This window comes from Pristis pectinata, chromosome 24 (assembly GCF_009764475.1).
Source record: "Pristis pectinata isolate sPriPec2 chromosome 24, sPriPec2.1.pri, whole genome shotgun sequence".
NCBI lineage: Eukaryota > Metazoa > Chordata > Chondrichthyes > Rhinopristiformes > Pristidae > Pristis > Pristis pectinata.
Window position 1 is genome coordinate 9,184,050 of NC_067428.1, and position 14,783 is coordinate 9,198,832.

The 14,783-nt window shown below is 53.4% G+C and overlaps 1 protein-coding gene across 1 annotated transcript in view; it reads left to right on the forward strand.

Annotated features, from left to right (window-relative positions):
• Window positions 1-9,334: 9,334 nt before the first annotated feature.
• Window positions 9,335-14,783, forward strand: part of yju2 (YJU2 splicing factor homolog) — a 31,666-nt gene continuing 26,217 nt past the window's right edge. Inside the window, exon 1 of the mRNA XM_052037882.1 lies at window positions 9,335-9,418. Within this exon, the coding sequence (XP_051893842.1) occupies window positions 9,395-9,418 (24 nt within the window). The 5' untranslated portion in view covers window positions 9,335-9,394. The remainder of the gene's footprint in view (window positions 9,419-14,783) is intronic.

Here is a 14,783-nt window from a genome sequence, read left to right on the forward strand (position 1 = left end):
AATAATGAGAGGTGATCTCATTGAAATGTGCAATTATCTCAAGGGATGCTGAGCTGATGTTTCCCTTTGTTAAAGTGTCCAGAAGCAGGGGTCTCAGTCTCAAAATAGGGGATCAGCCATATAGGATAGATTTGAGATTTTTTGTTCCAACACAAAGGGTCTTGAACAATTAGAATTCTCTACCTAAAAGGGCTGTGGAATTTCAGTCACTCAAGATAGAAATTCATATATGTTTAAATATTAAGGAAAATCAAGGGATAGTACAGGGAAGTGATACTGAGGGAAGATATCAGTCATGATTTATTGAATGACAGAGCATGCACAAGGGGATAAACACCCTACTCCTGCTTCTGAGCACCTCTGCAGCAGAACTGCATTGTCATCCCGTTTATTGCATTCCAGTACTGTAGAAATTCAGTTCACTTCTGGTGCTAAAGATATTTTGTAACATGCTTCCCATTTCACTAAATTCGATCTTCATACATTCATTAGCATGTCTTGAGGAACAGAAAGATTTTAAGTTATAGTTGTGTATATTTCAGGGACTCTCCCACATCTGAAATATGCATGAGAATGAAAGTGTTTTTCGGACTGAATTCAGATTTGTACCCTTGTGGATTACTCAGAAGTCTCAATCGCCAATTCTTTTAAGAACAGATGCCAAGCCAATTGGTTACAAAGAGCAACAAATAAGCAAGTCTGAAAATCACCCTGACTGCCACAGTCAATTGAGACCCCATTGATGCATTACAGACAGGTGTCTCAAAGGCTTCAGGAAGTTGTGATTTAGCTTATCTTTTTGTGCACTATATAATTCTCCCATCCAAATGAGCTGCTCAGCAATATCGTCCAGAACCTGTCAGATTTTATGAGTGTCAGGGTCTCTGTGGAACACATATCATCCGTATTCCCTCACAGTGACAGCATTCTGAAAGAACAATCCTGGTAATTTATTGAGAGGATGGATCAGTCTGAATTCCCCAAAACCCACACAACGTTTCAGGAACAGCTTCTTCCCCTCCGCCATCAGATTTCTGAACGGTTCATGAACACTGCCTCATTATTCCTCTTTTGCACTATTTATTTATTTTCGTAACTTATGGTCATTTTTATGTCTTTATGGTCTTGCACTGTACTGCTGCTGCAAAACAACAAATTTCACAACATATATCAGTGATAATAAATCTGATTCTGATACTGAAATCCTCAAGGCCCCTTGGAGCACTGATAGCCAGAGTTTTGATGGTGGCATTCTGCACTTATATAACAGCAAGCTAAATATATACTGCAGACATCTGAGTTTCCATTCCAGTAATAGATGTTGGGAGCCTTCTGCTCTTGCTGCAATGGAGGTCTCAACATCAGACACAGCTTGATGTATGGTTCCACATATGTTGCTTGCTGGAAATGAAGGGATCCAGGCTCCATGCAAATCCCTGGGCAAGGTTAAAACTTTTAATTGCACATTCCCACCAACTGTAGGTTCTCCTATAAGAACATAAAAAATAGGAGCAGGAGTAGGCTATCAAGTCTTTCGTCCTTGCTCTGACATTCATATAGATCATGGCAGATTTTCTCCCTCAGCCACATTTATCAGGACTGCCCTCATACCTTTTGACTTCCTTAATGCTCAGAACTCTATCAATCTCCATTCTGAATGAACACGGTCACTGAGCTTCCACTGCCTTCTGGGGTGCAGAATTCCAAAGGTTCACTGTGGTCTGAGTAAAGAAATCCTTCCTCACCTTAGTCCCAAATGGGTTACCACTATTTGCAAACTGTGCCACCTGATTTTAAACTCCCCAGTCAATGGAAACATCCTCCCTGCATCTAGCCTATCAAACCCTTTAAGAATTGTGTGTGTTTTGATGAGACCATCTCTCATTTTTCCAAGTTCTAGAGAATACAGCCCCAAACATCTCAATGTCCTCACACAGCAAACCCGCCATCACTGGAGCCAGTCTGGTGGATCTCCATCAACTTCATCATCTGAGACCTCTGGAAGTGTATTTATATGTGCCAGTGACTTTTTCTTTAACAATGTCTGCAATCCAACTATGGTTGGCATGTCACACAATCACAGGTAGACACCCATCTAAGTCAATCATTACAATGCACAAAGTGCCAATGATTGGGCTGGTTTGGCTGCGAGCATCAAATCAGTGGATGAGGTGTCTCCTTCTTCACTGACTGGTTGTTCCACCACCACGCCCCAGACATGTAGAAAGCCTTGGGCACCTGAAAAGAGAAAGGTAGAAGTGTAGGGTGTGGTGAGATGAAGGTTGTAAAGGAAGTTCAGCTGCTTATAAGATAAGATATCTTTATTAGTCACATGTACATCGAAACACACAGTGAAATGCACCTTTTGCATAGAGTGTTCTGGGGGCAGCCCGCAAGTCTTGCCACGCTTCTGATGCCAACAGAAGCTAGTACGTGGCAGATCCAAAAGTTATAAGACAACAAAATAGTGCAGCACGGTGGCACAACAGTTAGTGCTGCTGCCTCATATCTCCAGGGACCTGGCTCATTCCTGAACTTGGATGTTGCCTGTGTGAAGTTTCCATGTTCTCTCCATAAACACTCCACACCCAGGTTTCCTCCGGGTGCTCTGGTTTCCTTTCACTTCCAAAAGAAGTGATAAGTGAATCGGCAGTTCTAAATTACCCCTTGGTATAGGCATTTGGCAAAAAAGAATCAAAGGGGAGTTGATGGGCATGTGTGAGAGATATAGGGAAATAAGGAGATGTGAATGGGAATAATGGGACTGCTCCCCTGGAAAGTGGCATGGACCCAATGGGCGAATAGCCTCTTTCTGCATAACTATGGGTATTTTAAATCTGGACACTTTTATCATAAACCTTTGTTGAAACTATGTGCTTATAAAAGCAACAATGATTACCAGCAGGCTGTGATTTCTGCTCCATGTTAAAACATCCATTGCTAAGCCAATTACACTACATAATTGGAAAGTTTATGAATGTGTGTTACAGAGTTCCAGATAGAATTGACAGTTAAAAAAAATGCCTCTGTGAATTCTAACATTGGAAATTATGGGAACATTTGGAATCATCATTTAATGCATACTTCTTCATTCTAGGACTTTGGAAGCATGTAAACCTATGCACATTAAGCCTGAGGTTGGTTTGTCCCATCCTTATCCTCTGGAAAATGTAAGTAATTAAATATTTCTGCCCCATGAACTAATCCTTTAACAAGTATACAGCTTACTTGGATAATTTCTGCAACTCACATTTTCATTAAATTATCCTGCTTCCTGTGCAGGTGAAGTGACTCACTTTCATGATTTTACTTAATTGTTCCTCATTTTCTTTGATTTACCATTACTAAAAGTGTGAAAATAGAGTTAGTCATACAGTGATACAGCAGAGAAGTATTTGCTCTTTTCCAAAAAAAGGAGAGGTTCAGAGATAAGAACATCTCAGTGAACTTATCCTGATTTGAATGTAAAACACAAACTAACATAAGCAATTCTTTGATGACAAAACAATTACCACAAGGTATCATACATTATAAGTGAAGAACCAATAATAATTAGAAAGGGCAATATGGTATTTAATTTAAGATGGAATGCTAGTTTAAAAAAGTAACTCAGATTTTGAGGATGTCTGTGGTAATTTGTGATGGGGTCAAATTAAGTCAATGTCATTGAAATCATGGATGTCAAAGGACACTGGAGATTGTCACCTGTTGGGCCGAATCATGCTGGCTGTGGCCAGCAGTTCCAAAGGTAATTGTCTGAATTTAGCTGCCCCCAAGAAAGCCCAGATTTATGCTGTAAGCCCATAACTGCTGAGTGACTGAAACCAGTATACCAGTTACTCCGGCCTGCCGCTGGGCTCCAGCTGAGGTACAATGGCAGAGCCCAGTCATGCTGGGATTCTTTGGCATTGTTTTGTGAAATCTCCCTCTCCAATCCTACACCAGCCAATTCTGGCATAGGATCAGAGTCCTTATTCATTTGAATGCCAATTCCCAGCCTGGAGATTGGGAGGAAAAATGTATTAAAGGTTATTTATTTTAACCTATGTTATTGAAATTTAAAGTTTTTCTTCATGTCTTCGTTTCAATATGCCTTATTCATTTTTGAATTTTTAATTCATTTTTTGCAATATTAATAGTTTTCACATCTCTGAATATCAGCCACATCAAGGGCCCCTCCCTCAGGTGTTCTGGCCAGTGGAGGGACCATTAGCAGTGTGAGCCCAAAGCCAAATCGGTGCTGAGGCCACACAGCAACTCGCTGCATGTTGCCCAACTGTTTCGGGTCAACTTTTTCCATCCCCTGCACCTGGCTCCGTTTTGTGGGATGGGTGGGGACTATAGGCACTTGAGTCAGGGAGGTGGGCTGAATCCAGGTCATTTCTGCACATTGTCCATCCCTGGTTATTCTAAGATAATCCTTGATAAAGTCTGAAACAAATCCTTGATAAAGTCTGTATGCTTGCCAGATTGTCTCAGATCATAGAACTCTAATGGTGAGGAACTCTGGTCACATATACACCAGGCTGGGTAAGTTAGCAGGTTTCCTCCACTTAGGACATTAGTTAGCTAGTTGGGGGTTTAATAGTAATCTAATTATGGGTAACTTTATGGATGCCAAACATTTTCTGCCCCAGATTTTTTTGAAAATTGAATCCAAATTCTCAAATATGGGCTTTGAATGCCAGTTTTACTGTGTTAACTAAACCAGTTATAACCACCATATCAATCTTCTCACTACACGGTTTAACCATAGGAAAGATGCCACTGCATTTGTACTCAGACTTTACAGTGAACTCCAGCCTTACAACAAGCTCTTTGTGCTTCTTCAGTTTTGCTTTCATCTATCCCCATTTTCCACTGCTTCACCATTGGACCTTACAGAGGGATCACAAGAAAGTGAGTGTCTGTAGACTTCAATTGAACAAGGTCCATGAGTTCACCAGCATTTGTATATGTTTCTTATTGTTTCTACGTTAGATGGTTGTGTTATTGACATTCATTATCCATGTCTGATTGTCTTTGAGAAGGTGATGGTAAGCCACCTCTTTGAATGGCTGTAGTCCTTGTGATTGAGGTGATGTAGAAAGACATTCCAAGATTTTGACCCAGTGATGATGAAGGAATGATAATAACCTCTTCAAATCAGGTCATTTATCTGGTAACTGGATGAAACTGAACCGGTCTGTTTGCAATCTCAGTAACAGTTGATCCCGAAATGAGTTGTGTATCAAATATCTGTGCCATCTCTAAGAGTGACTATTTCCACTACCTAATCATTACTTATGCCCCCTCTTCCATCAGTTCATCTGCATTTGAAACACCCACTCATGTCTTTGTTAGCTCAAGACATGAGATCTCTAATGCCCTCTTGACTGGTTTCCCTCATCTTATTCTCTGGAAATCGAGGTCACCCAAATCTCTACTGCCTGAGTCCAAATTCCCAACAATTCATATTTACCCATCACCTCTTTCTGACTTAACTCACTGCCAGTTAAAAAAACAACTCAATTTTAAACATAAACTCATGAATTGTCAAGGCATAGAAGGGTATGGACCAAATGTGAGTAAATGGAACTAGTATGGATAAGTACAAAGGTCGGCATGGACATGCTGGGTCACAGGTCCTGTTTCTGTTCTGCACAAGTCTGTAATTTTGTGAAAATTGTATTAAAACATTGACACAACTACCAGACAGGAGAGGGGGAGAGAGTTGAAGTTCTGTTTGCTCAACTCAAGGTGGCAGGGAGTGCAAAATTTAGTGGGAGATCAAGGGAGAGGCCGCATTTACAACTGATATTGGCTAGTGGGGTTTACCTTAGAAATAAGAACTATTAGTCATGAGGGCACTGTAGTCAGGGAAGGGTGACCTGGGCAGTTACCAGAGGTTGTGCTTCTTATCATCAGATTGACACCTGAGTTGGTTGTGAGTAGGTGAGCTTCAGTTTATAGAATAAGTAGGAAAAGAAAGAATATTATTGTGTCAGCTGTTGTATTAAGGTTCCTGTAATCTCTCAACCTCAGATAAAGCTACCTCACCACAAAATAAGGAACTCTAGTTAAAACCCTTGTCTATCTGGTGGAAGTACAATTAGCAGCCCGTTGTAAATGTAAATTGGCAGGGGAGACACTCCAGTTCTACACCTGCTACGTATGATATCCCCATCTCTCCTTTTCACTTGCCCCAGTTTAAATAGCCCCCTATACTATGAAGATGTGGTCATCCAATCTGTAGCCTCTGCTCATCCACATACCCCATACCTGCCGGACAAGTGCAAGGGTTCTGTCTTCTGCAGCTCTTTTTCTCTGGATTGCCATCCCTCCCTCACTCATAGGGACATCCTCCTGTCCCTCTCTGCTGACCAGTTCTGCAGCACTTGATTTACGGGCTGTAACTAGCATCTGGATCAGAGTGTCTGGGTAACCTTCCCCCCTCTCTGATTCCTCGCAGTGTCTGAATCTCAGACTCCAGCTCATCAGCTCTGAGCCAAAGTTTCTCGATCTGCAGGCACTTGCTGCTGATGTGATTTCCATCAGCTCCTGCACACTAATCTGCAATACATCATCTCTCCTTCCATGCCTATCTTAATTCAATGGACTAATTTAATTCTTTAAGTATACAGGCCCTGCCCAGGATTCTGTTCCTGTGAACTGTTCGCAACCCAGACAGTCTGCAACTCAGAAATGCAGCTGTGAACAGAGTTCGCAGGTGGCAGAAGATGACTGCAGTCCCGCAGCAGCGGCAGATCCATCCCACCAGGCTCCCAAATGCTTGTGCCTGTGTCCCGGCTGCACATAAATCGGGCTTTCGTAACCCAGAGAGGAACTGTAGAGGTACACCATTGCCTCACTAAGGTCCCTTACTCACCAGAGTCCACACTCTGTTCCCAATGCGATCAACTGTGTTAAAACACTCTGTACAGCACTTTGGGTCATTTTACTATAAAACTGCTGTATTATTTAAAGGTGCTGTTGAATTATTTAAAATTATTTGGATGTTTTTTTACAATAGATAGTGAGAAGCTATTTCTTCTGGCTAGAGCAGCACTAGAATGAAAGTCAGAGTTTAAAAATTTTATTTCGGCTGACAGCAGGAGAAATTAATCAAGTCACTAACTTGTGAAGCTTTGCCTTCGAGAATTCTGATGCTCTGTCAAAGTATATTCAAGGCTGATTCTTTTTAAATATTAGAGGAATCAAGGGATACGTGGAGAGAGTAAGAAAGTGGATTTGATCTGGAAGGACAGCCATGGTATTATAACATATCTTTATTAGTCACATGTACATCGAAACACACAGTGAAATGCATCTTTTGCGTAGAGTGTTCTGGGGGCAGCCCGCAAGTGTCGCCACACTTCCGGCGCCAACATAGCATCCCCACAACATCCTAACCCGCACACCTTTGGAATGTGGGAGGAAACCCACGCAGACACGGGGAGATCGTACAAACTCCTTACAGACAGCGGCCAGAATTGAACCCAGGTCGCTGGCACTGTAAAGTGTTATGCTAACTGCTACATGACCATGCCTGCTAGACTCTGTGACACTATGAATCACTCCTGTTCCTATTTACAATCTTCTCATGTTCTTACGACACTTCAAGCACTATGTGATCAGCTGCCTTACAAGGGGCAGCCCATTATTTGTATGTCAGATTAAAAATGCTTTGTTTTATGTAGTGTTTTAAGATGTTCTGAGGAAGTGAGTGGTGGTCTAAAAATTAAAACCTTTCCACTTCTGCTTTCACTTTCCTCTTCACTACTAGAATCCTTATCAGCTGAGGAGTCTTGAGCAGGTTATTCCTCTAGCACCCCTCATTATTCTCTCACTCCTGTGCTACTTTGAGCAGGGGAAACCGCACACCATGTCCATCCCCAAGTCCCGGTGGGGGAGTGCTGAATGACACTTCCAAACTTGATCAGGAACCCAGAGTACAACTTCAGGAAGACAATGACTTGCTCAGTAGTCACAGCAAGGCTCTTGTTGTGATAATCCTGGTGCTCATCAGGGGAGATGATCAGTGATGATATCAGTCAGGTTTGATGAAGATATTTCTCATGGCCTTTGTAGAGTATTCCAAATCAGAACACATCTGGTATGTTCAATCACTACAGTGTGCAATATTCATGCCTGCTTTCAGGGAATATGGCATAGACTTCCAGAAAGATTTCCTGTGTTTGGATATTGATGGCATGAAATGCCTTGTGGTTGATAAATTCTCATGATTGGTTAGTAGATGCTCAGTTTACCATGCGTGAGCAACCAATGATACTCTGCACCTGCGAGGTCAGACAGAAGGGAGAATTCCAATGGTTGCACCCTCAAATTATTGTATTACAAGAAAATTTCATAAATCTCCTTTCCCTGTGAAACAATCCATCCAACATTTGCCCTGTGCAACTGCAAGACCCGCACAAAACTGCACAATTCTCCAATCACTGTGATAATCTCAGGCTTCGAAAGCACTTCTCTGATAGGTCAGGAAGTTAAGCCTCTGCCTATACATCCTCAAAGGAACAAGTTCATTCCTTCTGTTGCTTCTTTGCTTACTGGCCACCTGTGTTTCTGTCCACTGCTCATCCTTGTTGATATTGAGTTGCATCCTCCTCACTTTTCTCACTTAAGGGCAACCATTCTTGACACCTACCTGCGTCAATACCTCAAAAGTCCAGGTAACTCTCTCATTAAGTTCTTTCAGTGAACTGTAAGTGAAAAATCTTTACTGACGTTGGCAACTAGTCCTCTTGACTATTTCACAAAAACACTGCAGTTGCTGGAAATCTGAAATAAAAACAAGAAATGCCCAACAGGCCGGGCAAAGAGACACAGAACCAAACGTTCAGATCAGTGACCCACTATTACCTAATAAACTGCTGAATAATCTTGCATCTATTTCCCTGGTAACCTCCCTGGCCTTTGAAAAGTCCATGCTGGGTAGTTAGTCCAACTAAAGGCTCCAAAGAACACTAGAAGGGACTAATTTAAATGTGTCAGTCAAAATGTTGATATTGTGCTCTTGTGTTAATAATAGCCATATAAAATTGGCAAAAGGCTCCACATATCGAATCGAATATTGAGAATATTTTCACCGGGAACCCTGGGGGTGGGTAAAACCGAGGTCAAAATGTCCTTCTCTTGAATCGAATGGAGCCCGGAACAGAAAACCAAAGTCCTGTTGTCCAGTCGGAAGTTTTAACAGCGGCCTCCGTGAACAACCAAACTTGCTGAAGGAGGCGGGCAGATGTTTAGATTGACTGAGGAAATAACCAATAGAAAATCGGAACGGAAGGAGGAACTTTCCCACCAGCCAATCAGGTGGAGAGCCTGAGGGCGTGTTGTGGGGTAGAAGCGGCGGCTTGGTTGACGCGGACGGGGGTCTGTGAGCGGCTGAGCGATGTCGGAGCGGAAGGTGTTAAATGTGAGTGAGGAGCGGGAGCGGCCCCGGGCTCGGTGCAGCCGGTCATGGACCCTTCACCCGACCCTTCCCCCCCCCCCCGGACACTACCCCTTGTCCCGACACCTCCCCCCCTCCACCCTAATCCCACTGCGCCCGCTCCCCCATTGCACCCTCCCCTGCACCAAACACCCCTGCACCTCCCCCCTTCCCTCCCCCTCCCCCCTTCCCTCCCCCCTCTCCCTCTCCCCCCTCCTCCCCCCTCCCCTCCCTCCTCCCCTCCCTTCTCCCCCTCCGCCCCTCCCCTCCCCTCCCCCCCTCCTCCCCCTCCCCCTCTCCTCTCCCCCTCCCCCTCTCCCCCTCCCGCTCTCCCCCTCCCCTCTCCCCCTCCCCTCTCCCCCTCCCTCCTCCCCCTCCCCCCTCCCCCCTCCCCCTCCCCTCCCTCTCCTCCCCTCCCCTCCCTCTCCTCCCCTCCCTCTCCTCCCCCTCCCCTCCCTCTCCTCCCCCTCCCCTCCCTCTCCTCCCCCTCCCCTCCCTCTCCTCCCCTCCCCTCCCTCTCCTCCCCTCCCCTCCCCTCTCCCCCTCCCCTCCCCTCCCCTCCCCTCCCCTCCCCTCCCCCTCCCTCCCCCTCCCCTCCCCTCCCCTCCCCTCCCCTCCCCTCCCCCTCCCCTCCCCTCCCCCACCCCTCCCTCCTCCCCTCCCCTCCCCCTCCCCTCCTCCCCTCACCCCTCCCTCCTCCCACCCCTCCTTCCCTCCCCTCCCCCCTCCCCACCTCCCCTCCCGCCCCTCCTCCCCTCCCTCCCCCCTCCCCCCTCCCCTCCCTCCTCCTCCCCGCCCTCCCCCCTCCCCTCCTCACCTCCCTCCCCCTTCCACTCCTCCCCTCCCCCTTCCACTCCTCCCCTCCCTCCCCCTTCCACTCCTCCCCTCCTCCCCCTTCCACTCCTCCCCTCCCCCTCCTCCCCTCCCCTCCCCTCCCCCTCCTCCCCCCTCCCTCCCACTCCTCCCCCCCTCCCCTCCCCCTCCTCCCCCCTCCCCTCCTCCCTCCCCCTCCCTCCCCCCCTCCTCCCCCTCCTCCCCCCCTCCTCACCCCCTCCTCCCCTCCCCCCTCCCCTCCCTCCCCCTCCCCTCCCCCTCCCTCTCTCCCCCCTCCCCTCCCTCCTCCCTCCCCCCTCCCCTCCCTCCTCCCTCCCCCTCCACTCCCTCCTCCCCCTCCCCCCTCCCCTCCCTCCTCCCTCCCCCCTCCCCTCCCCCTCCCTCCCTCCTCCCCCCTCCCTCCTCCCCCCCTCCCTCCCTCCTCCCCCTCCCTCCCTCCCCCCTCCTCCCTCCCTCCCTCCCTCCCTCCCTCCCTCCTCCCCCCTCCCTCCCCCCTCCCTCCCTCCCTCCCTCCCTCCCCCCTCCCTCCCTCCCTCCCTCCCTCCCTCCCCCCCCTCCCTCCCCCCCTCCCCCCTCCCTCCCTCCCCTCCCTCCCTCCCTCCCTCCCCCTCCCTCCCCCTCCCTCCCCCTCATTCCCTCCCCCCTCATTCCCTCCCCCCTCATTCCCTCCCCCCTCATTCCCTCCCCCCTCCCTTCCCCCCCCCCCCCTCCCCCCCCTCCCTCCCCCCCCTCCCTCCCTCCCCTCCCTCCCTCCCCCCTCCCTCCCTCCCCTCTCCCTCCCTCCCTCCCCTCCCTCCTCCCTCCCCTCTCCCTCCCTCCCTCCCCTCTCCCTCCCTCCCTCCCTCCTCTCTCCCTCCCTCCCTCCCTCCTCTCTCCTCCCTCCCTCCTCTCTCCCTCCCTCCCTCCTCTCTCCCTCCCTCCCTTCCTCTCTCCCTCCCTCCCTCCTCCCTCCCTCCCTCCTCCCTCCCTCCCTCCCTCCCTCCTCCCTCCCTCCCTCCTCTCTCCCTCCCTCCCTCCTCTCTCCCTCCCTCCCTCCTCTCTCCCTCCCTCCCTCCTCTCTCCCTCCCTCCCTCCTCTCTCCCTCCCTCCCTCCTCTCTCCCTCCCTCCCTCCTCTCTCCCTCCCTCCTCTCTCCCCCTCCCTCCCTCCTCTCTCCCCCCTCCCTCCCTCCTCTCTCCCCCTCCCTCCTCTCTCCCTCCCTTCTCTCTCCCTCCCTCCTCTCTCCTCCCTCCTCTCTCCCTCCCTCCTCTCTCCCTCCCTCCTCTCTCCCTCCCTCCTCTCTCCCTCCCTCCTCTCTCCCTCCCTCCTCTCTCCCTCCCTCCTCTCTCCCTCCCTCCTCCCCCTCTCTCCCTCCCTCCCTCCTCTCTCCCTCCTCCCTCCTCTCTCCCTCCCTCCCTCCTCCCTCTCCCTCCCTCCCTCCCTCCTCTCTCCCTCCCTCCCTCCCTCCTCCTCCCTCCCTCCTCTCTCCCTCCCTCCCTCCCTCCTCTCTCCCTCCCTCCTCGAAGCCTCCCTCCTCTCTCCCTCCCTCCTCGAAGCCTCCCTCCTCTCTCCCTCCCTCCTCGAAGCCTCCCTCCTCTCTCCCTCCCTCCTCCCTCCTCGAAGCCTCCCTCCCTCCCCCCCTCCCTCCCTCCCCCCCTCCTCCCTCCCCCCTCCCTCCCCCCCTCCCCTCCCCCCTCTCCCTCCCTCCTCCCCCCTCTCCTCCTCCCTCTCCCTCCCTCCCTCTCCTCCCTCCCTCTCCTCCCTCCCTCCCTCCCTCCCCTCTCCTCCCTCCCCTCTCTCCCTCCCCTCTCCTCCCTCCCCTCTCCTCCCTCCCCTCTCCTCCCTCCTCTCTCCTCCCTCTCCTCCCCCTCCTCCCTCCCCCCTCCTCCCTCCCCCCTCCTCCCTCCCCCCTCCTCCCTCCCCCCTCCTCCCTCCCCCCTCCTCCCTCCTCTCCCTCCCCCTCCCTCCCCCCTCCCTCCCCCTCCTCTCCCTCCCCTCCCTCCCCCCCCCTCCCCCCTCCTCCCCCCTCCCTCCCCCTCCCCCCTCCCTCCCCCCCTCCCCCCTCCCTCCCCCCTCCCTCCCTCCCCCCCTCCCCCCTCCCTCCCCTCCCTCCCTCCTCCCTCCCCTCCCTCCCTCCTCTCTCCCTCCCTCCCTCCCTCCCTCCCTCTCCCTCCTCTCTCCCTCCCTCCCTCCTCTCTCCCTCCCTCCCTCCTCTCTCCCTCCCTCCCTCCTCCCTCCCCCCTCCTCTCTCCCTCCCTCTCCCTCCTCTCTCCCTCCCTCCCTCCCTCCTCTCTCCCTCCTCCCTCCCTCCTCTCTCCCTCCCTCCCTCCCTCCTCTCTCCCTCCCTCCCTCCCTCCTCTCTCCCTCCCTCCCCTCCCTCCTCTCTCCCTCCCTCCCTCCCTCCTCTCTCTCCCTCCCTCCCTCCCTCCTCTCTCCCTACCTCCCTCCATCCCTCCTCCCTACCTCCCTCCCTCCTCCCTCTCCCTCCCTCCCTCCCTCCTCTCTCCCTCCCTCCCTCCTCCTCTCTCCCTCCCTCCCTCCCTCCTCTCTCCCTCCCTCCCTCCCTCCTCTCTCCCTCCCTCCCTCCCTCCTCTCTCCCCCTCCTCCCTCCCTCCTCTCTCCCTCCCTCCCTCCCTCCTCTCTCCCTCCTCCCTCCCTCCTCTCTCCCTCCCTCCCTCCCTCCTCTCTCCCTCCCTCCCTCCCTCCTCTCTCCTCCCTCCCTCCCTCCTCTCTCCCTCCCTCCCTCCCTCTCACTCCCTCCCTCCTCTCTCCCCTCCCTCCTCTCTCCCCCTCCCTCCCTCCTCTCTCCCCCCTCCCCTCCCTCCTCTCTCCCCCCTCCCTCCTCTCTCCCGCCCTCCCTCCTCTCTCCCTCCCTCCCTCCTCTCTCCTCCCTCCCTCCTCTCTCCCTCCTCCCTCCTCTCTCCCTCCCTCCCTCCTCTCCTCCCTCCCTCCCTCCTCTCTCCCTCCCTCCCTCCTCTCTCCCTCCCTCCCTCCTCTCTCCCTCCTCCCTCCTCTCTCCCTCCCTCCCTCCTCTCTCCCTCCCTCCTCTCTCCCTCCTCTCCTCTCTCCCTCCCTCCTCTCCTCCCTCCCTCCTCTCTCCCTCCCTCCTCTCTCCTCCCTCCTCTCGCCCTCCCTCCTCTCCTCCCTCCCTCCTCCTCCCTCCCCTGCCTGCCTCCCTCCCTCCTCCGCCTCCCTCCCCTCGCCTCCCTCCCCTCCCTCCCTCCTCCCTCCCGTCTCCTCTCCTCGCATCTCTCCTCCCTCCCCTCCTCTCTCCTCCCTCCCTCCTCTCTCCCTCCCTCCTCCTCCTCGCCTCCCTCCTCTCCCTCCTCCTCTCCTCTCCCCCTCCCTCCTCTCCCCCCCCTCCCTCCTCTCTCCCCCTCCCTCCTCTCTCGACTCCCTCCCTCCCTCCTCTCTCCCCCCTCCCTCCTCTCTCCCTCTCCCCCTCCCTCCCCTCCCCCTCCCTCCCCTCCCCCTCCCCTCCCCTCCCTCCCCTCCCCCTCCCTCCCCTCCCCCTCCCTCCCCTCCCCCCTCCCTCCCCTCCCCTCCCTCCCCTCTCCCTCCCCTCTCCCTCCCTCCCCTCTCCCTCCCTCCCCTCTCCCTCCCTCCCCTCTCCCTCCCTCCCCTCCTCCCTCCCTCCCCTCTCCCTCCCTCCCTCCCTCTCTCCCCTCCCTCCCTCCCCTCTCCCTCCCTCCCTCCCCTCCCTCCCCTCTCCCTCCCTCCCTCCCTCTCTCCCTCCCCTCTCTCCCTCCCCCCTCTCTCCCTCCCCCCTCTCTCCCTCCCCCCTCTCTCCCTTCCTCTCTCCCTCCCTCCCAGCTCCTCTCTCTCCCTCCCTCCCTCCTCTCTCCCTCCCTCCCTCCTCTCTCCCTCCCTCCCTCCTCTCTCCCTCCCTCCCTCCTCTCTCCCTCCCTCCCTCCTCTCTCCCTCCCTCTCTCCCTCCCTCTCGCCCTCCCTCGCTCCCTCCCTCTCTCCCGCCCTCCTCTCTCCCTCCCTCCTCGCTCCCGCCCTCCTCTCTCCCTCCCTCCTCCTCCCTCCTCCCTCCCTCCTCCCTCCCTCCCTCCCCCCTCCCTCCCCCCTCCCTCCCCCCTCCCTCCCTCCTCCCTCCCTCCCTCCCTCCCTCCTCCCTCCTCCCTCCCTCCCTCCCTCCTCCCTCCCTCCCTCCCTCCCCCTCCCTCCCTCCCTCCCCCTCCCTCCCTCCCTCCCCCTCCCTCCCTCCCCCCTCCCTCCCTCCCCCCTCCCTCCCTCCCCCCTCCCTCCCTCCCCCCTCCCTCCCTCCCCCCTCCCTCCCTCCCCCCTCCCTCCCTCCCCCCCTCCTCCCTCCCTCCCCCTCCCTCCCCCCCTCCCTCCCTCCCTCTCCCTCCCTCCCCTCTCCCTCCCCCCTCTCCCTCCCTCCCCTCCTCCCTCCCTCCCCTCTCCTCCCTCCCCTCTCCTCCTCCCCTCTCCCTCCCTCCCCTCTCCCTCCCTCCCCTCTCCTCCCTCCCTCTCCCTCCCTCCCCTCTCCCTCCCTCCCCTCTCCCTCCCTCCCCTCTCCCCTCCCTCCC